Raw genomic sequence first — 26,716 nt, forward strand, 5'->3', positions numbered from 1 at the left:
TTGTCGCAACCCCTATTACTAGGCCTGTTCAACCTCTCTTTCGTAACGTCTGAGATCCCCAGAGATTGGAAAGCTGCCGTGGTCATCCCCCTCTTCAAAGGGGGTGACACTCTAGATCCAAACTGTTACAGACCTATATCCATCCTGCCCTGCCTTTCAAACGTTTTTGAAAGCCAAGTTAACAAACAGATCACCAACCATTTCGAATCCCACCGTACCTTCTCCGCTATGCAATCCGGTTTCCGAGCTGGTCATGGGTGCACCTCAGCCACGCTCAAGGTCCTAAACGATATTATAACCGCGATCGATAATAGACAGTACTGTGCAGCCGTCTTCATCGACCTGGCCAAGGCTTTCGACTCTGTCAACCACTGCATTCTTATTGGCAGACTAAATAGCCTTGGTTTCTCAAATGACTGCCTCGCCTGGTTCACCAACTACTTCTCAGATAGAGTTCAATGTGTCAAATCGGAGGGCCTGTTGTCTGGACCTATGGCAGTCTCTATGGGGGTGCCACAGGGTTCAATTCTTGGGCCGACTCTTTTCTCCGTGTATATCAATGATGTCGCTCTTGCTGCTGGTGACTCTCAGATCCACCTCTACGCAGACGACACCATTTTGTATATGTCTAGCCCTTCATTGGACACTGTGTTAACAAACCTCCAAACGAGCTTCAATGCCATAAAACACTCCTTCAGTAGCCTCCAACTGCTCTTAAACACTAGTAAAACTAAATGCATGCTCTTCAATCGAACGCTGCTGGCACCCGCCCACCCGACTAGAATCACTACTCTCGACGGGTCTGACCTAGAGTATGTGGACAACTACAAATACCAAGGTGTCTGGTTAGACTGTAAACTCTCCTTCCAGACTCACATTAAGAATCTCCGATCCAAAGTTAAATCTAGAATCGGCTTCCTATTTCGCAACAAAGCCTCCTTCACTCATGCTGCTAAACATGCCCTCGTAAAACTGACTATCCTACCGATCCTTGACTTCGGCGATGTAATTTACAAAATAGCCTCCAACACTCTACTCAGCAAATTGGATGTAGTCTATCACAGTGCCATCCATTTTGTCACCAAAGCCCCATATACTACCCACCACTGTGACCTGTACACTCTTGTTGGCTGGTCCTCACTACATATTCGTCGCCAAACCCACTGGCTCCAGGCCATCTATAAATCACTGCTAGGCAAATCCCTGCCTTATCTTAGCTCATTGGTCACCATAGCAACACCCACCCGTAGTATGTGCTCCAGCAGGTATATCTCACTGGTCATCCCCAAAGCCAACACCTCCTTTGGCCGCCATTCCTTCCAGTTCTCTGCTGCCAATGACTGGAACGAATTGCAAAAATCTCTGAAGCTGGAGACTCTTATCTCCCTCACTAACTTTAAGCATCAGTTGTCAGAGCACCTTACCGATCACTGCACCTGTACACAGCCCATCTGAAATTAGTTATGCACGCTCAAGTTTTCAGTTTTTTTGTCTTATTTCTTGTTTGTTTCACACAACAAATATTTTGCATCTTCAAAGTGGTAGGCATGCTGTGTAAATCAAATGACACAAACCCCCCCAAAATCCATTTTAATTCCAGGTTGTAAGACAACTGTCACTGTCTGCTCCTGGACACGCTGCTTGGTCCTCGTTTGGTGGGATCTTCTGTCACGATCGTTTACAGACGGGACGGACCAAGGCGCAGCGTTATATGCGTACATGTTTATTTTTCCGAATAAACACAATGACAAAACAACAAACGAAATGTGAAGTCCAAGGTACACAAAACAAACATACCTAACACGGAACAAGATCCCACAACCCACTAGTGCCAATAGACTGCCTAAGTATGGTCCCCAATCAGAGACAACGAGCTACAGCTGCCTCTGATTGGGAACCACACCGGCCAACATAGATCTACACATAATAGAAACTACAACATAGAAATACACCACATAGAACATACACACCCTGACTCAACATATACGAGTCCCCAGAGTCAGGGCGTGACAGTACCCCCCCCCCCCCCCCCCAAAGGTGCGGACTCCGACCGCACAACATAAACATAACAGGGTAGGGGCCGGGTGGGCATTCCGCCTCGGAGGCGGATCCGGCTCAGGGCGTGACGACCACTTACTCTTCGCCTCCCTGTTGCGCCCCTGGTCTGGTCTGGACCTCGGCGCGCTGCTTCCCCTCTCCTTCCTCCCACGAAGTACCAAGCCCTGTCTGGACCCTGGTGTGGGAGACCCCGAACCTGGAGAGGGGCTGACGTCTGGGTCTGGACTGGAACCGCTGACTGGAGCTGGACCCGACGACGGTGGAGCGAACTGCTCAGGCTCCGGACTGGAGCCGCTGACCGGATCTGGACTGGACCCCGGTGGAGCTGACTGCTCTGGCTCCGGAGTGGAGCCGCTGACCGGAGCTGGACTAGACCCCGGTGGAGTGGACTGCTCTGGCTCCGGAGTGGAGCCGCTGACCGGAGCTGGATCAGGCACCGGTGGAGCGGACTACTCTGGCTCCGGAGTGGAGCAGCTGACCGGTGCCGGACCAGGCACCGGTGGAACAGGCACGGCCGTGCCGGACTGGACACGCACCACTGGCTTGGTGCGGGGAGCAGGAACGGGCCGGACCGGGCTGACGACGCGCACCACTGGCTTGGTGCGGGGAGCAGGAACGGGCCGTACCGGACTGGCGACACGCACCACTGGCCTGGTGCGAGGAACAGGCCGGGCTGGCGACGCGCACCACTGGCTTGGTGCGAGGGGCAGGAACAGGCCGGGCCGGGCTGGCGACGCGCACCACTAGCTTGGTGCGAGGGGCAGGAACAGGCCGGGCCGGGCTGGCGACGCGCACCACTGGCTTGGTGCGAGGAGCAGGAACAGGCCGGGCCGGGCTGGCTGGCTGCCCACTTTTGCACTACACATGCGGGGCGCTGGCACAGGACGCACTGGGCTGTGCACGCGCACTGGCGATACAGCTCGTAGAACAGGCGCAGGATATGCGGGACCGAGGAGGCGTACTGGAGACCAGGAGCGTTGAGCCGGCACACCCCGTCCTGGCTGAATGCCCATCTTCGCACGACACGTGCGTGGTGCTAGCACAGGACGTACAGGACTGTGCCGGCACACTGACGACACAGTACGTAGCTCCGCATAACACGGAGCCTGCCCAGTCACATGCTTCCTCGCGTGAATACGGGGAGTTGGCTCTGCTCTAACACTAGGCTCCGCCAACCACCCTTTTAGCCCCCCCAAAAAAATTTTTTTGGGGCTGTCTCTCGGGCTTCTTCCTCGGCCGGCACCTTCTGCGTTGCCGCTGCTCGTCTTTATACCGCGCCTCCACTGTCTCCTCCCAAGGACGGCGATCCATCCCGGCCTGAATCTCCTCCCAAGTCCAGGATCCCTTACCGTCCAGGATCTCCTCCCAGGTCCAGGCTGTCTGCTCCTGGACACGCTGCTTGGTCCTCGTTTGGTGGGATCTTCTGTCACGATCGTTTACAGACGGGACGGACCAAGGCGCAGCGTGATATGCGTACATGTTTATTTTTCATAATAAACACAATGACAAAACAACAAACGAAACGTGAAGTCCAAGGTACACAAAACAAACATACCTAACACGGAACAAGATCCCACAACCCACTAGTGCCAATAGGCTGCCTAAGTATGGTCCCCAATCAGAGACAACGAGCTACAGCTGCCTCTGATTGGGAACCACACCGGCCAACATAGATCTACACATAATAGAAACTACAACATAGAAATACACCACATAGAACATACACACCCTGACTCAACATATACGAGTCCCCAGAGTCAGGGCGTGACAGCAACTAAATAGGAAAAATGCCAAGGGGGGTGAATACTTTCGCAAGCCACTATATATTGATACTGAGATACCCTACCCAACAGCTAGGCCAGGCCCTGTCTGTACTCTCCCTGTACCCTGTAGTTTATACCCTTTATAGTGCTCTGCTTTTGACCAGAGCCCCATGGGTCTTGGTTACAGCCCTATGTGTCTTAGTTAGAGCCCTATGGGTCTTGGTTACAGCCCCATGGGTCTTGGTTACAGCCCTATGGGTCTTGGTTACAGCCCTATGGGTCTTGGTTACAGCCCTATGGGTCTTGGTTACAGCCCTATGGGTCTTGGTTACAGCCCTATGGGTCTTGGTTACAGCCCTATGGTTCTTGGTTACAGCCCTATGGGTCTTGGTTACAGCCCTATGGGTCTTGGTTACAGCCCTATGGGTCTTGGTTACAGCCCTATGGGTCTTGGTTACAGCCCCATGGGTCTTGGTTACAGCCCCATGGGTCTTGGTTAGAGCCCTATGGGTCTTGGTTACAGCCCTATTGGTCTTGGTTACAGCCCTATGGGTCTTGGTTACAGCCCTATGGGTCTTGGTTACAGCCCTATGGGTCTTGGTTACAGCCCCATGGGTCTTGGTTACAGCCCCATGGGTCTTGGTTACAGCCCCATGGGTCTTGGTTAGAGCCCTATGGGTCTTGGTTACAGCCCTATTGGTCTTGGTTACAGCCCTATGGGTCTTGGTTACAGCCCTATGGGTCTTGGTTACAGCCCTATGGGTCTTGGTTACAGCCCTATGGGTCTTGGTTACAGCCCCATGGGTCTTGGTTACAGCCTTAAGGGTCTTGGTTACAGCCCTATGGGTCTTGGTTACAGCCCTATGGGTCTTGGTTACAGCCCTATGGGTCTTGGTTACAGCCCTAAGGGTCTTGGTTACAGCCCTATTGGTCTTGGTTACAGCCCTATGGGTCTTGGTTACAGCCCCATGGGTCTTGGTTACAGCCCTATGGGTCTTGGTTACAGCCATATGGGTCTTGGTTACAGCCATATGGGTCTTGGTTACAGCCCTAGGGGTCTTGGTTACAGCCCTATGGGTCTTGGTTACAGCCCCATGGGTCTTGGTTAGAGCCCCATGGGTCTTGGTTAGAGCCCTATGGGTCTTGGTTACAGCCCTATGGGTCTTGGTTAGAGCCCCATGGGTCTTGGTTAGAGCCCTATGGGTCTTGGTTACAGCCCCATGGGTCTTGGTTACAGCCCTATGGGTCTTGGTTACAGCCCTATGGGTCTTGGTTAGAGCCCCATGGGTCTTGGTTACAGCCCTATGGGTCTTGGTTACAGCCCTATGGGTCTTGGTTACAGCCCTATGGGTCTTGGTTACAGCCCTATGGGTCTTGGTTACAGCCCTATGGGTCTTGGTTAGAGCCCCATGGGTCTTGGTTACAGCCCTATGGGTCTTGGTTACAGCCCTATGGGTCTTGGTTACAGCCTTAAGGGTCTTGGTTACAGCCCTATGGGTCTTGGTTACAGCCCTATGGGTCTTGGTTACAGCCCTATGGGTCTTGGTTACAGCCCTATGGGTCTTGGTTAGAGCCCCATGGGTCTTGGTTACAGCCCTATGGGTCTTGGTTACAGCCCTATGGGTCTTGGTTACAGCCCTATGGGTCTTGGTTACAGCCCCATGGGTCTTGGTTACAGCCCCATGGGTCTTGGTTACAGCCCTATGGGTCTTGGTTACAGCCCTAAGGGTCTTGGTTACAGCCCTATGGGTCTTGGTTACAGCCCTATGGGTCTTGGTTACAGCCCTATGGGTCTTGGTTAGAGCCCTATGGTTCTTGGTTACAGCCCTATGGGTCTTGGTTACAGCCCTATGGGTCTTGGTTACAGCCCCATGGGTCTTGGTTACAGCCCCATGGGTCTTGGTTACAGCCCTATGGGTCTTGGTTACAGCCCTAAGGGTCTTGGTTACAGCCCTATGGGTCTTGGTTACAGCCCTATGGGTCTTGGTTACAGCCCTATGGGTCTTGGTTACAGCCCTATGGTTCTTGGTTACAGCCCCATGGGTCTTGGTTACAGCCCTATGGGTCTTGGTTACAGCCCTAAGGGTCTTGGTTACAGCCCTATGGGTCTTGGTTACAGCCCCATGGGTCTTGGTTACAGCCCTATGGGTCTTGGTTACAGCCCTAAGGGTCTTGGTTACAGCCCTATGGGTCTTGGTTACAGCCCTAAGGGTCTTGGTTACAGCCCTATGGGTCTTGGTTACAGCCCTATGGGTCTTGGTTACAGCCCTAAGGGTCTTGGTTACAGCCCTATGGGTCTTGGTTACAGCCCCATGGGTATTGGTTACAGCCCTATGGGTCTTGGTTACAGCCCTATGGGTCTTGGTTACAGCCCTATGGGTCTTGGTTACAGCCCTATGGGTCTTGGTTACAGCCCTATGGGTCTTGGTTACAGCCCTATGGGTCTTGGTTACAGCCCCATGGGTCTTGGTTACAGCCCTATGGGTCTTGGTTACAGCCTTAAGGGTCTTGGTTACAGCCCTATGGGTCTTGGTTAGAGCCCTATGGGTCTTGGTTACAGCCCCATGGGTCTTGGTTACAGCCCCATGGGTCTTGGTTACAGCCCCATGGGTCTTGGTTACAGCCCTATGGGTCTTGGTTACAGCCCTATGGGTCTTGGTTACAGCCCTATGGGTCTTGGTTAGAGCCCCATGGGTCTTGGTTACAGTCCTATGGGTCTTGGTTACAGCCCTGTGGGTCTTGGTTACAGCCCCGTGGGTCTTGGTTACAGCCTTACGGGTCTTGGTTACAGCCCTGTGGGTCTTGGTTACAGCCCTGTGGGTCTTGGTTACAGCCCTATGGGTCTTGGTTACAGCCCTATGGGTCTTGGTTACAGCCCTATGGGTCCTTGTCAAAAGTTGTGCACTACAGTGGCTTGCGAAGGTATTCACCTCCCTTGGCATTTTTCCTATTTTGGAAAAACGCCAAGGGGGATGAATACTTTTGCAAGGCACTGTATATAGGGATTGGGTGCCATTTCGGACGTACCTACTGATCCCCTACAGTACCCAACAGCTAAACCCTCACGATCCCCTCTTCGAGAGATATCTACTGATCCCCTACAGTGCCCAACAGCTAAACCCTCACGATCCCCTCTTCGAGAGATATCTACTGATCCCCTACAGTACCCAACAGCTAAACCCTCACGATCCCCTCTTCGAGAGATATCTACTGATCCCCTACAGTACCCAACAGCTAAACCCTCACGATCCCCTCTTCGAGAGATATCTACTGATCCCCTACAGTACCCAACAGCTAAACCCTCACGATCCCCTCTTCGAGAGATATCTACTGATCCCCTACAGTGCCCAACAGCTAAACCCTCACGATCCCCTCTTCGAGAGATATCTACTGATCCCCTACAGTGCCCAACAGCTAAACCCTCACGATCCCCTCTTCGAGAGATATCTACTGATCCCCTACAGTGCCCAACAGCTAAACCCTCACGATCCCCTCTTCGAGAGATATCTACTGATCCCCTACAGTGCCCAACAGCTAAACCCTCACGATCCCCTCTTCGAGAGATATCTACTGATCCCCTACAGTGCCCAACAACTAAACCCTCACGATCCCCTCTTCGAGAGATATCTACTGATCCCCTACAGTGCCCAACAGCTAAACCCTCACGATCCCCTCTTCGAGAGATATCTACTGATCCCCTACAGTGCCCAACAGCTAAACCCTCACGATCCCCTCTTCGAGAGATATCTACTGATCCCCTACAGTACCCAACAGCTAAACCCTCACGATCCCCTCTTCGAGAGATATCTACTGATCCCCTACAGTGCCCAACAGCTAAACCCTCACGATCCCCTCTTCGAGAGATATCTACTGATCCCCTACAGTGCCCAACAGCTAAACCCTCACGATCCCCTCTTCGAGAGATATCTACTGATCCCCTACAGTACCCAACAGCTAAACCCTCACGATCCCCTCTTCGAGAGATATCTACTGATCCCCTACAGTGCCCAACAGCTAAACCCTCACGATCCCCTCTTCGAGAGATATCTACTGATCCCCTACAGTGCCCAACAGCTAAACCCTCACGATCCCCTCTTCGAGAGATATCTACTGATCCCCTACAGTGCCCAACAGCTAAACCCTCACGATCCCCTCTTCGAGAGATATCTACTGATCCCCTACAGTACCCAACAGCTAAACCCTCACGATCCCCTCTTCGAGAGATATCTACTGATCCCCTACAGTGCCCAACAGCTAAACCCTCACGATCCCCTCTTCGAGAGATATCTACTGATCCCCTACAGTGCCCAACAGCTAAACCCTCACGATCCCCTCTTCGAGAGATATCTACTGATCCCCTACAGTGCCCAACAGCTAAACCCTCACGATCCCCTCTTCGAGAGATATCTACTGATCCCCTACAGTGCCCAACAGCTAAACCCTCACGATCCCCTCTTCGAGAGATATCTACTGATCCCCTACAGTGCCCAACAGCTAAACCCTCACGATCCCCTCTTCGAGAGATATCTACTGATCCCCTACAGTACCCAACAGCTAAACCCTCACGATCCCCTCTTCGAGAGATATCTACTGATCCCCTACAGTACCCAACAGCTAAACCCTCACGATCCCCTCTTCGAGAGATATCTACTGATCCCCTACAGTGCCCAACAGCTAAACCCTCACGATCCCCTCTTCGAGAGATATCTACTGATCCCCTACAGTGCCCAACAGCTAAACCCTCACGATCCCCTCTTCGAGAGATATCTACTGATCCCCTACAGTGCCCAACAGCTAAACCCTCACGATCCCCTCTTCGAGAGATATCTACTGATCCCCTACAGTGCCCAACAGCTAAACCCTCACGATCCCCTCTTCGAGAGATATCTACTGATCCCCTACAGTGCCCAACAGCTAAACCCTCACGATCCCCTCTTCGAGAGATATCTACTGATCCCCTACAGTGCCCAACAGCTAAACCCTCACGATCCCCTCTTCGAGAGATATCTACTGATCCCCTACAGTGCCCAACAGCTAAACCCTCACGATCCCCTCTTCGAGAGATATCTACTGATCCCCTACAGTGCCCAACAGCTAAACCCTCACGATCCCCTCTTCGAGAGATATCTACTGATCCCCTACAGTGCCCAACAGCTAAACCCTCACGATCCCCTCTTCGAGAGATATCTACTGATCCCCTACAGTGCCCAACAGCTAAACCCTCACGATCCCCTCTTCGAGAGATATCTACTGATCCCCTACAGTACCCAACAGCTAAACCCTCACGATCCCCTCTTCGAGAGATATCTACTGATCCCCTACAGTGCCCAACAGCTAAACCCTCACGATCCCCTCTTCGAGAGATATCTACTGATCCCCTACAGTGCCCAACAGCTAAACCCTCACGATCCCCTCTTCGAGAGATATCTACTGATCCCCTACAGTGCCCAACAGCTAAACCCTCACGATCCCCTCTTCGAGAGATATCTACTGATCCCCTACAGTGCCCAACAGCTAAACCCTCACGATCCCCTCTTCGAGAGATATCTACTGATCCCCTACAGTGCCCAACAGCTAAACCCTCACGATCCCCTCTTCGAGAGATATCTACTGATCCCCTACAGTGCCCAACAGCTAAACCCTCACGATCCCCTCTTCGAGAGATATCTACTGATCCCCTACAGTGCCCAACAGCTAAACCCTCACGATCCCCTCTTCGAGAGATATCTACTGATCCCCTACAGTACCCAACAGCTAAACCCTCACGATCCCCTCTTCGAGAGATATCTACTGATCCCCTACAGTGCCCAACAGCTAAACCCTCACGATCCCCTCTTCGAGAGATATCTACTGATCCCCTACAGTACCCAATAGCTAAACCCTCACGATCCCCTCTTCGAGAGATATCTACTGATCCCCTACAGTGCCCAACAGCTAAACCCTCACGATCCCCTCTTCGAGAGATATCTACTGATCCCCTACAGTGCCCAACAGCTAAACCCTCACGATCCCCTCTTCGAGAGATATCTACTGATCCCCTACAGTGCCCAACAGCTAAACCTTCACGATCCCCTCTTCGAGAGATATCTACTGATCCCCTACAGTGCCCAACAGCTAAACCCTCACGATCCCCTCTTCGAGAGATATCTACTGATCCCCTACAGCGCCCAGTACACCCAGAAATTCCTAAACTAAAGTAATACTGTGATATGCTTTATCTTGGAAGTTGAACACTTCTACTCAGGTATATGGATGGACAATGTTGTGTGTGAGATTCATTGTAAATAAGTGAATTAATTTAGGAATTTGCAATAATAAAGTAAATGTACATACATTTTTTTTTTACATTTTGCAATCATTTAGATTAGATTAGTCTATTTCAGATTAGATTAGTCTATTTCAGATTAGATTAGTCTTTCAGATTAGATTGGTCTATTTCAGACTTGATTTGTCTATTTCAGACTTGATTTGTCTATTTCAGATTAGATTAGTCTATTTTAGACTAGATTAGTCTATTTCAGACTAGATTTGTCTATTTCAGATTAGAATAAAAGTCCAATGTTCTGGGTGAGGCTTTACATACCCTTCCTGGGTCATTGGGTCTTGCCTTCATTAAATAGAAATTCCATGAAGTGATATCCACTATCCACAAGGAGGCAGTAGGAGAACATTACCTAAGAAGTACCCTTTATAATTCACAAGGTCTTCAGTGTCCCTGCTACCCAATCTACACGTTAACAAACTGTGATTGAAGCAACAGTCCATTTTACTATCACGAATTATGCACTCCCTGTTGCATGTGCGTTTTTCTCATGGGGGACTCTCAATTTATCCCCATTTAATCCGCCACTTAATGTTGTAATTTGGTAATTCAGTGAACACGTTACCAGGCAAGTGAGAACCCATTGAAACAGCCTCTGTGCCACTAAATGTCGTCGAAACGGTCAACTCCATATTCGCCTTCCCCGGCTCATGACGAGCTGATCTTTGAACCGCTAGCGCACTTTCTAATCTCTGCAGCTGCTGATAGGATAGGCCTACTAGTATTCATTCAGTGAACATCTCAGGACGAACGGAGTCGAATGTGCAACAGGACCTGTCTTTATCACTGCAGTCCTTATTACAATGGTATGTAACGGAAAGTTCTGGAAATAGCTTTGGATCGATAAACACTTTTGTCCGCTGAAAGAGTTCCTTCCGTTTTTCTGTAGATTTGTAGCCTATTTATTTCAATGAAAACTGGAGGCAATATTTACACGTTTTCTGTTTAGAGCACGCAACGCATCAAAACTTTCTCCAGCGCAACTCCAGGTTCAGTCCTCGCCAGATACGATGTATCACTTCAGATCTTTAGTTCCGTGCGCGCTTCTTTTTATTTTAGGATGGAATTGTGTACAAGTGGACGGTAAGAAAGGACAAGGCTTTCTTGAGGACATGTTGCAGTTTTACGGTGAAAATGACTCTATTTCAACAGCACACCTTGAAAACTTTCTGCTGCTAATATCAACCAGAAGACCAGCTTTTATTGTGGATGAGGAAAACCCACTGGTCAATTCTGAGGTACAGTGCGTCATATATTTTAGCCCGTTTAACAACTTTCCTCCCAAAACTGTTTTTCTTGAATATTGTATTTATCTACTTATTCACTACTATTCTGCTAGAGGTACTAACGATGACGTCACTTTCCTATGGTAATAAGGAAACCTTCTAAATAAATGTAAAGGTGGATAAGTCATTCAAAAGATATTACATTTTAATCAGTGTCCATTTTTATTGTGCTTATAAGTAAATGCAATAAGGTATTAATGGAAACAATTAGAAATATGTTTTTTAAAACAGTATTTTAAGACCGCTGTTGAAAAATACAATGTTCAGTAATTACTTATTCAGTACCATCTAGTGCAATTAACAGTCTTATTTTTATGGAAGCATTCTTTAAAACTTTCACTGAATGTTTCAATTAGACTTTTAAGAACACTGCTAGCTTATTTTGGGTGAACTTTTAAAAAAAAACGCAAAGCACAGATAGGACACTTGGAAATTAAATATAAAATAAATACAACCTGAAAAAACAAAAACAAAAAAAACCATCATGAATTATGTTCAGCTAGTTTTTCTCTCTAAATATTGGGCAAAATATGTAATGGGGTGTTGAAGCTTTTTTTTCTAATGTGGTTTTCAAGTTTCTGAATCTGCGGGTCACATTGAGATAGACTTTAATTTAAAGGTAGACTCAGCGAGATGGCGTTACCATGAGCAGCACCGCAGATATTGGTCACGTTCTACTGCTCATACGTTTTCACGCATCAACCACTGCTTAAGTACCACATCATCGACTGTGCAGTCCGGCACCAGATTGCTACACCATGCTGATGCATACCAAGGCATGCGTTCTGAGAACCATCTGTTTCTTAGAGCTCGGTGAGAGCGCGGTTGTCCTGTGGTTACTTTGCATACAACCTTCCCACAACGTTCTGGGAATGGTGCAGGATAGTTGCTTGGCTTCGGGAACATTCTCAGCACATTTAAGGAACTTAACAAAATAATGTTATTATTTTCTTGGTATTTCATTACTTTAACAGAACGTTTCCTAAAAGTTACATTTAATGTAATGTTTGGTAATGTTCTAGGAACGTTCTCCAACTGGTTTGACATTGGGAATGTTCTCAAATAGTTCAGAAAATGTTAAGAAACAACTTTCTTCTTTGGGAATTTAAATACTTCAGCATAACGTTTCCTACAGGTTTCCTCGTGGTTCTATTTAAAGTCATGTTCTCAGAACATTAAGAAAACGTTCCATAAAAACCACAAGAAAACATTAGTAACGTTCTAAGAATGTTATTTAAAAACATAAACATTACATTCTGTTCTCAGCATCAACAAAACTCTCTCCATCCTCTATCTTGTTAAGTGTGTTCAGGTGTGTTGGCCGCGCCCACTAATTGGCCACACCTAATCTTAATGAGTGCTTGCTTCCTTTGAAATGTAGTCTGTTTGAATAGACTAAAATGAACTGCTTTTTATTAGTAAAAAAAAATAAAAATGGATGTTGTCTTTATGGGAAGGAGTCATCCAATGCAGTGGTACCTTACAAATAACTACACTGTATCAATGTGGAAACAGACAGCACTTCATTTTACAGACCTCTTACCTCCCACCTACGCTGTAAGTGTGAAGGTGGTACCAACAGGCTAAGATCACAGACAGATTTACTGTTGTCTTCATGGGAAGGAGTCGTCCAATGCAGTGGTACCTCATAAGTAACTACACTGTAACCACGTAGAAACAGAGACCAGTTCATTTTACAGCCCTGTTACTGCGAACATACATGGTAAGACGAGAAGATGACTTAAAGGTATTTTTTTGGGTAATTACGTGATAATAAATTATAAATTACCATGTATGTTCATTGGTGTTTCTTAGGTATTACTTTGAAAGCGCCTGGCATGACTGTATTAACAGTAATAAGTTGTTTCTTACTTGTACTTACCTTTGGGACTAAAATGTGTAACTGTATAATTACATATTGAAATAATGGTGTGACTAGGTATTTACATAGTTATTAGCAGGTACTCAGTTCTTACTTACTTACTTTACCGATATAATATAATTTTCGGACTTTGTATTTAACAAGTACAGTTGAAGTCGGAAGTTTACATACACTTAGGTTGGAGTCATTAAAACTTGTTTTTCAACCACTCCACAAATGTCTTGTTAACAAACTATAGTTTTGGCAAGTCGGTTAGGACATCTACTTTGTGCATGACACAAGTAATTTTTCCAACAATTGTTTACAGACAGATTATTTCACTTATAATTCACTGTATCACAATTCCAGTGGGTCAGAAGTTTACATACACTAAGTTGACTGTGCCTTTAAACAGCTTGGAAAATTCCAGAAAATGATGTCATGACTTTAGAAGCTTCTGATAGGCTAATTGACATCATTTTAGTCAATTGGAGGTGTACCTGTGGATGTATTTCAAGGCCTACCTTCAAACTCAATGCCTCTTTGCTTGACATCATGGGAAAATCAAAAGAAATCAGCCAAGACCTCAGAAAGACAATTGTAGACCTCCACAAGTCTGGTTCATCCTTGGGAGCAATTTCCAAATGCCTGAAGGTACCACGTTCATCTGTACAAACAATAGTATGCAAGTATAAACACCATGGGACCACGCAGACGTCATACCGCTCAGGAAGGAGACGCGTTCTGTCTCCTAGAGATGAACGTACTTTGTTGCGAAAAGTGCAAATCAATCCCAGAACAACAGCAAAGGACCTTGTGAAGATGCTGGAGGAAACAGGTACAAAGTATCTATATCCACAGTAAAACAAGTCCTATATCGACATAACCTGAAAGGCCGCTCAGCAAGGAAGAAACCACTGCTCCAAAACCGCCATAAAAAAGCCAGACTACGGTATGCAACTGCACATGGGGACAAAGATCGTACTTTTTGGAAAATGTCCTCTGGTCTGATGAAACAAAAATAGAACTGTTTGGCCATAATGACCATCGTTATGTTTGGAGGAAAAAGGGGGTTGCTTGCAAGCCGAAGAACACAATCCCAAACGTGAAGCACAGGGGTGGCAGCATCATGCTGTGGAGGTGCTTTGCTGCAGGAGGGACTGGTGCACTTCACAAAATAGATGGCATCATGAGGAAGGAAAATTATGTGGATATATTGAAGCAACATCTTAAGACATCAGTCAGGAAGTTAAAGCTTGGTCGCAAATGGGTCTTCCAAATGGACAATGATCCCAAGCATACTTCCAAAGTTGTGGCAAAATGGCTTAAGGACAACAAAGTCAAGGTATTGAAGTGGCCATCACAAAGCCCTGACCTCAATCCTATAGAAAAGTTGTGGGCAGAACTGAAAAAGCGTGTGCGAGCAAGGAGGCCTACAAACCTGACTCAGTTACACCAGCTCTGTCAGGAGGAATGGGCCAAAGTTCACCCAACTTATTGTGGGAAGCTTGTGGAAGGCTGCCCAAAACGTTTGACCCAAGTTAAACAATTTAAAGGCAATGCTACCAAATACTAATTGAGTGTATGTAAACTTCTGACCCACTGCGAATGTGATGAAAGAAATAAAAGCTGAAATAAATCATTCTCTCTACTATTATTCTGACATTTCACATTCTTAAAATAAAGTGGTGATCCTAACTGACCTAAGACAGGGAATTTAACTAGGATTAAATGTCAGTAATTGTGAAAAACTGAGTTTAAATATATTTGACTAAGGTGTATGTAAACTTCCGACTTCAACTCTATGTTGTACTAACATTAATGACTTACCATCTCATATCTCATAATTATAACTTACTATCTCATCATTATAACTTACTATCTCACTATATCATAATTATAACTTACTATATCATATCTTATAATTATAACTTACTATCTCATCATTATAACTTACTATCTCACTATATCATAATTATAACTTACTATATCATATCTTATAATTATAACTTACTATCTCATAATTATAACTTACTATCTCACTATATCATAATTATAACTTACTATATCATATCTTATAATTATAACTTACTATCTCATAATTATAACTTACTATCTCACTATATCATAATTATAACTTACTATATCATATCTTATAATTATAACTTACTATCTCATAATTATAACTTACTATCTCACTATATCATAATTATAACTTACTATATCATATCTTATAATTATAACTTACTATCTCATAATTATAACTTACTATCTCACTATCTCATAATTATAACTAACTATCTCACTATATCATAATTATAACTTACTATATCATATCTTATAATTATAACTTACTATCTCATAATTATAACTTACTATCTCACTATATCATAATTATAACTTACTATATCATATCTTATAATTATAACTTACTATCTCATAATTATAACTTACTATCTCACTATATCATAATTATAACTTACTATATCATATCTTATAATTATAACTTACTATCTCATAATTATAACTTACTATCTCACTATATCATAATTATAACTTACTATATCATATCTTATAATTATAACTTACTATCTCATAATTATAACTTACTATCTCATAATTATAACTTACTATCTCACTATATCATAATTATAACTTACTATATCATATCTCATAATTATAACTTACTATCTCATAATTGTAACTTACTATCTCACTATATCATAATTATAACTTACTATATCATATCTTATAATTATAACTTACTATCTCATCATTATAACTTACTATCTCACTATATCATAATTATAACTTACTATATCATATCTTATAATTATAACTTACTATATCATATCTCATAATTATAACTTACTATCTCATAATTATAACTTACTATCTCACTATATCATAATTATAACTTACTATATCATATCTTATAATTATAACTTACTATCTCATCATTATAACTTACTATCTCACTATATCATAATTATAACTTACTATATCATATCTTATAATTATAACTTACTATCTCATAATTATAACTTACTATCTCACTATATCATAATTATAACTTACTATATCATATCTTATAATTATAACTTACTATCTCATAATTATGACTCACTATCTCATAATTATAATTTACAATCTCATAATTATGACTCACTATCTCATCATTATAACTTACTATCTCGTAATTATGACTTACTATCTTATAATTATCACTTACTATCTCATAATTATAACTTACTATCTCACTATATCATAATTACGTCTCCAGGCTCTGTTGTAGCCGGCCGTGACCGGGAGACCCATGGGGCGGCGCGCAATTGGCCCAGCGTCGTCCAGGGTAGGGGAGGGAATTGCCGGCAGGGATGTAGCTCAGTTGATAGAGCATGGCGTTTGCAACGCCAGGGTTGTGGGTTCGTTTCCCACAGGGGGTATGAAAAAAAATCATGTAAGTCGCTCTGGATAAGAGCGTCTGCTAAATGACGTAAATGTAAAATAATTATGACTTACTATCTCATAATTATAACTTACTATTTCATAATTATGACTCACTATATCATAATTATAACTTATTATCTCACCATATCATAATTATAACTTACTATCTCATAATTATGACTTACTATCTCATATGTCATAATTATGACTCAATATCTCATAATTATGACTCACTATATCATAATTATAACTTACTGTCTCATAATTATGACTTACTATCTCATAATTATAACTTACTATCTCATCTCTCATAATTATGACTCATTATCTCATAATTATAACTTACTATCTCATAACTCATAATTATAACTTACTCTCTCATAATTATGTCTCACTATATCATAATTATAACTTACTATCTCATAATTATGACTCACTATCTTATAATTATAACTTACTATCTCATATCTCGTAATTATTACTCACTATATCATAATTATAACTTACTATCTCATAATTATAACTTACTATCTCATAATTATGACTCACTATATCATAATTATAACTTACTATCTCATAATTATGACTCACTATATCATAATTATAACTTACTATCTCATAATTATGACTCACTATCTCATAATTATAACTTACTATCTCATATCTCATAATTATAACTTACTATCTCATAACTCATAATTATAACTTACTATCTCATAATTATGACTCACTATATCATAATTATAACTTACTATCTCATAATTATGACTCACTATCTCATAATTATAACTTACTATCTCATATCTCATAATTATAACTTACTATCTCATAACTCATAATTATAACTTACTATCTCATAATTATGACTCACTATATCATAATTATAACTTACTATCTCATAATTATGACTCACTATCTTATAATTATAACTTACTATCTCATATCTCGTAATTATTACTTACTATATCATAATTATAACTTACTATCTCATAATTATGACTCACTATATCATAATTATAACTTACTATCTCATAATTATGAATTACTATCTCATCATCATAACTTACTATCTCATAATTATGACTCACCATATCATAATTATAACTTACTATCTCATAATTATGACTTACTATCTAATAATTATAACTTACTATCACATATGTCATAATTATGACTCAATATCTAATAATTATTACTCACTATATCATAATTATAACTTAATATCTCATAATTATGACTTACTATCTCATAATTATAACTTACTATCTCATATCTCATAATTATAACTTACTATCTCATAACTCATAATTATAACTTACTATCTCAGAATTATGACTCACTATCTCATAGTTATGACTTACTATCTCATAATTATGACTTACTATCTCATCATTATAACTTACTATCTCATAATTATGACTCACTATCTCATAATTATCACTTATTATCTCATAATTATAACTTACTATCTCACTATATCATCATTATAACTTACCATCTCATAATTATGACTCACTATCTCATGATTATAACTTACTATCTCATATCTTAATTATTACTTGCCATCTCATATGTCATAATTATAACTTAATATCTCATAACTATGACTCACTATATCATAATTATAACTTAATATCTCATAATTATGACTTACTATCTCATAATTATAACTTACTATCTCATATCTCATAATTATAACTTACTATCTCATAACTCATAATTATAACTTACTATCTCATATCTCAAATTATAACTTACTGTATCATATCTTAGAATTATAACTTACTATCTCATAATTATGACTCACTATCTCATAGTTATGACTTACTAACTCATAATTATGACTTACTATCTCATCATTATAACTTACTATCTCATAATTATGACTCACTATCTCATAATTATAACTTACTATCTCATAATTATGACTCACTATCTCATAATTATAACTTACTATCTCATATGTCATAATTATAACTTAATATCTCATAATTATGACTCACTATATCATAATTGTAACTTCAAATCTCATAATTATGACTCACTATCTCATAATTATGACTTACTATCTCATAATTATGACTCACTATATCATAATTATAACTTATTATCTCATAATTATGACTTACTATCTCATAATTATGACTTACTATCTCATAATTATGACTTACTATCTCATATCTCATAATTATAACTTACTATCTTACTAAATTATAATTATAACTTACTATCTCATAATTATCACTTACTATCTCATCATTATAACTTACTATCTCATAATTATGACTTACTATCTCATAATTATGAATCACTATATCATAATTATAACTTATTATCTCATAATTATGACTCACTATATCATAACTATAACTTAATATCTCATAATTATCACTTACTATCTCATAATTATAACTTACTATCTTACTAAATTATAATTATAACTTACTAACTCATAATTACGACTTACTATCTAATAATTATAACTTAATATCTCATATCTCATAATTATAACTTACTATATATCATATTTCATAATTATAACTTACTATCTCATAGTTATGACTCACTATCTCATAATTATAACTTAATATCTCATAATTATGACTCACTATATCATCATTATAACTTACTATCTCGTAATTATGACTTACTATCTTATAATTATCACTTACTATCTCATAATTATAACTTACTATCTCACTATATCATAATTACGTCTCCAGGCTCTGTTGTAGCCGGCCGTGACCGGGAGACCCATGGGGCGGCGCGCAATTGGCCCAGCGTCGTCCAGGGTAGGGGAGGGAATTGCCGGCAGGGATGTAGCTCAGTTGATAGAGCATGGCGTTTGCAACGCCAGGGTTGTGGGTTCGTTTCCCACAGGGGGTATGAAAAAAAATCATGTAAGTCGCTCTGGATAAGAGCGTCTGCTAAATGACGTAAATGTAAAATAATTATGACTTACTATCTCATAATTATAACTTACTATTTCATAATTATGACTCACTATATCATAATTATAACTTATTATCTCACCATATCATAATTATAACTTACTATCTCATAATTATGACTTACTATCTCATATGTCATAATTATGACTCAATATCTCATAATTATGACTCACTATATCATAATTATAACTTACTGTCTCATAATTATGACTTACTATCTCATAATTATAACTTACTATCTCATCTCTCATAATTATGACTCATTATCTCATAATTATAACTTACTATCTCATAACTCATAATTATAACTTACTCTCTCATAATTATGTCTCACTATATCATAATTATAACTTACTATCTCATAATTATGACTCACTATCTTATAATTATAACTTACTATCTCATATCTCGTAATTATTACTCACTATATCATAATTATAACTTACTATCTCATAATTATAACTTACTATCTCATAATTATGACTCACTATATCATAATTATAACTTACTATCTCATAATTATGACTCACTATATCATAATTATAACTTACTATCTCATAATTATGACTCACTATCTCATAATTATAACTTACTATCTCATATCTCATAATTATAACTTACTATCTCATAACTCATAATTATAACTTACTATCTCATAATTATGACTCACTATATCATAATTATAACTTACTATCTCATAATTATGACTCACTATCTCATAATTATAACTTACTATCTCATATCTCATAATTATAACTTACTATCTCATAACTCATAATTATAACTTACTATCTCATAATTATGACTCACTATATCATAATTATAACTTACTATCTCATAATTATGACTCACTATCTTATAATTATAACTTACTATCTCATATCTCGTAATTATTACTTACTATATCATAATTATAACTTACTATCTCATAATTATGACTCACTATATCATAATTATAACTTACTATCTCATAATTATGAATTACTATCTCATCATCATAACTTACTATCTCATAATTATGACTCACCATATCATAATTATAACTTACTATCTCATAATTATGACTTACTATCTAATAATTATAACTTACTATCACATATGTCATAATTATGACTCAATATCTAATAATTATTACTCACTATATCATAATTATAACTTAATATCTCATAATTATGACTTACTATCTCATAATTATAACTTACTATCTCATATCTCATAATTATAACTTACTATCTCATAACTCATAATTATAACTTACTATCTCAGAATTATGACTCACTATCTCATAGTTATGACTTACTATCTCATAATTATGACTTACTATCTCATCATTATAACTTACTATCTCATAATTATGACTCACTATCTCATAATTATCACTTATTATCTCATAATTATAACTTACTATCTCACTATATCATCATTATAACTTACCATCTCATAATTATGACTCACTATCTCATGATTATAACTTACTATCTCATATCTTAATTATTACTTGCCATCTCATATGTCATAATTATAACTTAATATCTCATAACTATGACTCACTATATCATAATTATAACTTAATATCTCATAATTATGACTTACTATCTCATAATTATAACTTACTATCTCATATCTCATAATTATAACTTACTATCTCATAACTCATAATTATAACTTACTATCTCATATCTCAAATTATAACTTACTGTATCATATCTTAGAATTATAACTTACTATCTCATAATTATGACTCACTATCTCATAGTTATGACTTACTAACTCATAATTATGACTTACTATCTCATCATTATAACTTACTATCTCATAATTATGACTCACTATCTCATAATTATAACTTACTATCTCATAATTATGACTCACTATCTCATAATTATAACTTACTATCTCATATGTCATAATTATAACTTAATATCTCATAATTATGACTCACTATATCATAATTGTAACTTCAAATCTCATAATTATGACTCACTATCTCATAATTATGACTTACTATCTCATAATTATGACTCACTATATCATAATTATAACTTATTATCTCATAATTATGACTTACTATCTCATAATTATGACTTACTATCTCATAATTATGACTTACTATCTCATATCTCATAATTATAACTTACTATCTTACTAAATTATAATTATAACTTACTATCTCATAATTATCACTTACTATCTCATCATTATAACTTACTATCTCATAATTATGACTTACTATCTCATAATTATGAATCACTATATCATAATTATAACTTATTATCTCATAATTATGACTCACTATATCATAACTATAACTTAATATCTCATAATTATCACTTACCATCTCATAATTATAACTTACTATCTTACTAAATTATAATTATAACTTACTAACTCATAATTACGACTTACTATCTAATAATTATAACTTAATATCTCATATCTCATAATTATAACTTACTATATATCATATTTCATAATTATAACTTACTATCTCATAGTTATGACTCACTATCTCATAATTATAACTTAATATCTCATAATTATGACTCACTATATCATAATTGTAACTTCAAATCTCATAATTATGACTCACTATCTCATAATTATAACTAACTCTCATATCTCATAATTATAACTTACTATCTCATATCTCATAATTATAACTTACTATCTCATATGTCATAATTATGACTCACTATCTCATAATTATGAATCACTATCTCATAATTATAACTTACTATCTCATAAATATGACTCACTATCTCATAATTATGACTTACTATCTCTTAATTATGACTTACTATCTCATAATTATAACTTACTATCTCATATCTCATAATTATAACTTACTATATCATATATTATAATTATAACTTACTATCTCATAATTATGACTCACTATATCATAATTATAACTTACTATCTCATAATTATGACTCACTATATCATAATTATCACTTACTATCTCATAATTATCACTTACTATCTCACTATATCATAATTATGACTTACTATCTCATAAATATGACTTACTATCTCATCATTATAACTTACTATCTCATTATTATGACTCACTATCTCATGATTATAACTTACTATCTCATCTCTTAATTATTACTTGCCATCTCATATGTCATAATTATAACTTAATATCTCATAACTATGACTCACTATATCATAATTATAACTTACTATCTCATAATTATAACTTACTATCTCACTATATCATAATTACAACTTACTATCTCATAATTATGACTCACTATATAATAATTATAACTTACAATCTCATAATTATGACTCACTGTCTCATAATTATTTCTCACTATCTCATCATTATAAATTACTATCTCATAATTATGACGTACTATCTCATCATTATTACTTACTATCTCATAATAATGACTTACTATCTCATAATAATGACTTACTATCTCATAATTATGACTCACCATATCATAATTATAACTTACTATCTCATAATTATCACTTACTATCTCATAATTATAACTTACTATCTCATATCTCATAATTATAACTTACTATCTCATATGTCATAATTATAACTTACTATCTCATAATTATGACTCACTATCTCATAATTATAACTTACTATCTCATAATTATGACTTACTATCTCATAATTATGACTTACTATCTCATAATTATAACTTACTATCTCATATCTCATAATTATAACTTACTATATCATATATTATAATTATAACTTACTATCTCATAATTATGACTCACTATATCATAATTATCACTTACTATCTCATAATTATCACTTACTATCTCACTATATCATAATTATGACTTACTATCTCATAAATATGACTTACTATCTCATCATTATAACTTACTATCTCATAATTATGACTCACTATCTCATGATTATAACTTACTATCTCATCTCTTAATTATTACTTGCCATCTCATATGTCATAATTATAACTTAATATCTCATAACTATGACTCACTATATCATAATTATAACTTACTATCTCATAATTATAACTTACTCTCTCACTATATCATAATTACAACTTACTATCTCATAATTATGACTCACTATATAATAATTATAACTTACAATCTCATAATTATGACTCACTATCTCATAATTATTTCTCACTATCTCATCATTATAAATTACTATCTCATAATTATGACGTACTATCTCATCATTATTACTTACTATCTCCTAATAATGACTTACTATCTCATAATAATGACTTACTATCTCATAATTATGACTCACCATATCATAATTATAACTTACTATCTCATATCTCATAATTATATAACTTACTATATCATATATTATAATTATAACTTACTATCTCATAATTATGACTCACTATATCATAATTATAACTTACTATCTCATAATTATCACTTACTATCTCATAATTATAACTTACTATCTCACTATATCATAATTATGACTTACTATCTCATAAATATGACTTACTATCTCATCATTATAACTTACTATCTCATAATTATGACTCACTATCTCATGACTATAACTTACTATCTCATCTCTTAATTATTACTTGCCATCTCATATGTCATAATTATAACTTAATATCTCATAACTATGACTCACTATATCATCATTATAACTTAATATCTCATAATTATGACTTACTATCTCATAATTATAACTTACTATCTCACTATATCATAATTATAACTTACTATCTCATAATTATGACTCACTATATAATAATTATAACTTACAATCTCATAATTATGACTCACTATCTCATAATTATAACTTACTATCTCATCATTATAAATTACTATCTCATAATTATGACGTACTATCTCATCATTATTACTTACTATCTCATAATAATGACTTACTATCTCATCATTATAACTTAATATCTCATAATTATGACTTACTATCTCATAATTATAACTTACTATCTCATAACTCATAATTATAACTTACAATCTCATAACTCATAATTATAACTTACTATCTCATATCTCATAATTATGACTTACTATCTCATAATTATAACTTACTATCTCATATCTCATAATTATAACTTACTATCTCATATGTCATAATTATAACTTAATATCTCATAACTATGACTCACTATATCATAATTATAACTTAATATCTCATAATTATGACTTACTATCTCATAATTATAACTTACTATCTCATATCTCATAATTATAACTTACTATCTCATATCTCAAATTATAACTTACTATATCATATCTTAGAATTATAACTTACTATCTCATAATTATGACTCACTATCTCATAGTTATGACTTACTATCTCATAATTATGACTTACTATCTCATCATTATAACTTACTATCTCATAATTATGACTCACTATCTTATAATTATAACTTACTATCTCATCTCTTAATTATTGCTTGCCATCTCATATCTCATAATTTTAACTTACTATCTCATATGTCATAATTATAACTTAATATCTCATAACTATGACTCACTATATCATAATTATAACTTAATATCTCATAATTATGACTTAATATCTCATAATTTTAACTTACTATCTCATATCTCAGAATTATGACTCACTATCTCATAGTTATGACTTACTATCTCATAATTATGACTTACTATCTCATAATTATGACTCACTATATCATAACTATAACTTACTATCTCATAATTATCACTTACTATCTCATAATTATAACTTACTATCTCACTATATCATAATTATAACTTACTATCTCATAATTATGACTTACTATCTCATCATTATAACTTACTTTCTCATAATTATGACTCACCATATCATAATTATGACTTACTATCTCATAATTATAACTTACTATCTCATATCTCATAATTATAACTTACTATCTCATAACTCATAATTATAACTTACTATCTCAGAATTATGACTCACTATCTCATAGTTATGACTTACTATCTCATATTTATGACTGACTATCTCATCATTATAACTTACTATCTCATAATTATGACTCACTATCTCATAATTATAACTTACTATCTCACTATATCATAATTATAACTTACTATCTCATAATTATGACTTACTATCTCATCATTATAACTTACCATCTCATAATTATGACTCACTATCTCATGATTATTACTTACTATCTCATCTCTTAATTATTACTTGCCATCTCATATCTCATAATTATAACTTACTATCTCATATGTCATAATTATAACTTAATATCTCATAACTATTACTCACTATATCATAATTATAACTTAATATCTCATAATTATGACTTACTATCTCAGAATTATAACTTAATATCTCATATCTCATAATTATAACTTACTATCTCATAACTCATAATTATAACTTACTATCTCATATCTCAAATTATAACATACTATATCATATCTTAGAATTATAACTTACTATCTCATAATTATGACTCACTATCTCATAGTTATGACTTACTATCTCATATCTCATAATTATAACTTACTATCTCATAACTCATAATTATAACTTACTATCTCAGAATTATGACTCACTATCTCATAGTTATGACTTAATATCTCATAATTATGACTTACTATCTCATAATTATGACTCACTATATCATAACTATAACTTACTATCTCATAATTATCACTTACTATCTCATAATTATAACTTACTATCTCACTATATCATAATTATAACTTACTATCTCATAATTTTGACTTACTATCTCATCATTATAACTTACTATCACATAATTATGACTCACCATATCATAATTATAACTTACTATCTCATAATTATGACTCAATATCTAATAATTATTACTCACTATATCATAATTATAACTTAATATCTCATAATTATGACTTACTATCTCATAATTATAACTTACTATCTCATATCTCATCATTATAACTTACTATCTCATAACTCATAATTATAACTTACTATCTCAGAATTATGACTCACTATCTCATAGTTATGACTTACTATCTCATAATTATGACTTACTATCTCATCATTATAACTTACTATTTCA

At 37.1% G+C, this 26,716-nt stretch overlaps 1 protein-coding gene across 1 annotated transcript in view; it reads left to right on the plus strand.

The window, feature by feature from the left end:
* The first annotated feature begins 10,831 nt into the window (after nucleotides 1–10,831).
* slc39a8 (solute carrier family 39 member 8) overlaps nucleotides 10,832–26,716 on the plus strand; it is a 78,184-nt gene continuing 62,299 nt past the window's right edge. Inside the window, exon 1 of the mRNA XM_084144630.1 lies at nucleotides 10,832–11,381. Coding sequence (XP_084000756.1) covers nucleotides 11,154–11,381 — 228 coding nt within the window. The 5' untranslated portion in view covers nucleotides 10,832–11,153. The remainder of the gene's footprint in view (nucleotides 11,382–26,716) is intronic.

Source organism: Coregonus lavaretus, assembly GCF_964263955.1.
Source record: "Coregonus lavaretus genome assembly, chromosome: 27".
Classification (NCBI taxonomy): domain Eukaryota; kingdom Metazoa; phylum Chordata; class Actinopteri; order Salmoniformes; family Salmonidae; genus Coregonus; species Coregonus lavaretus.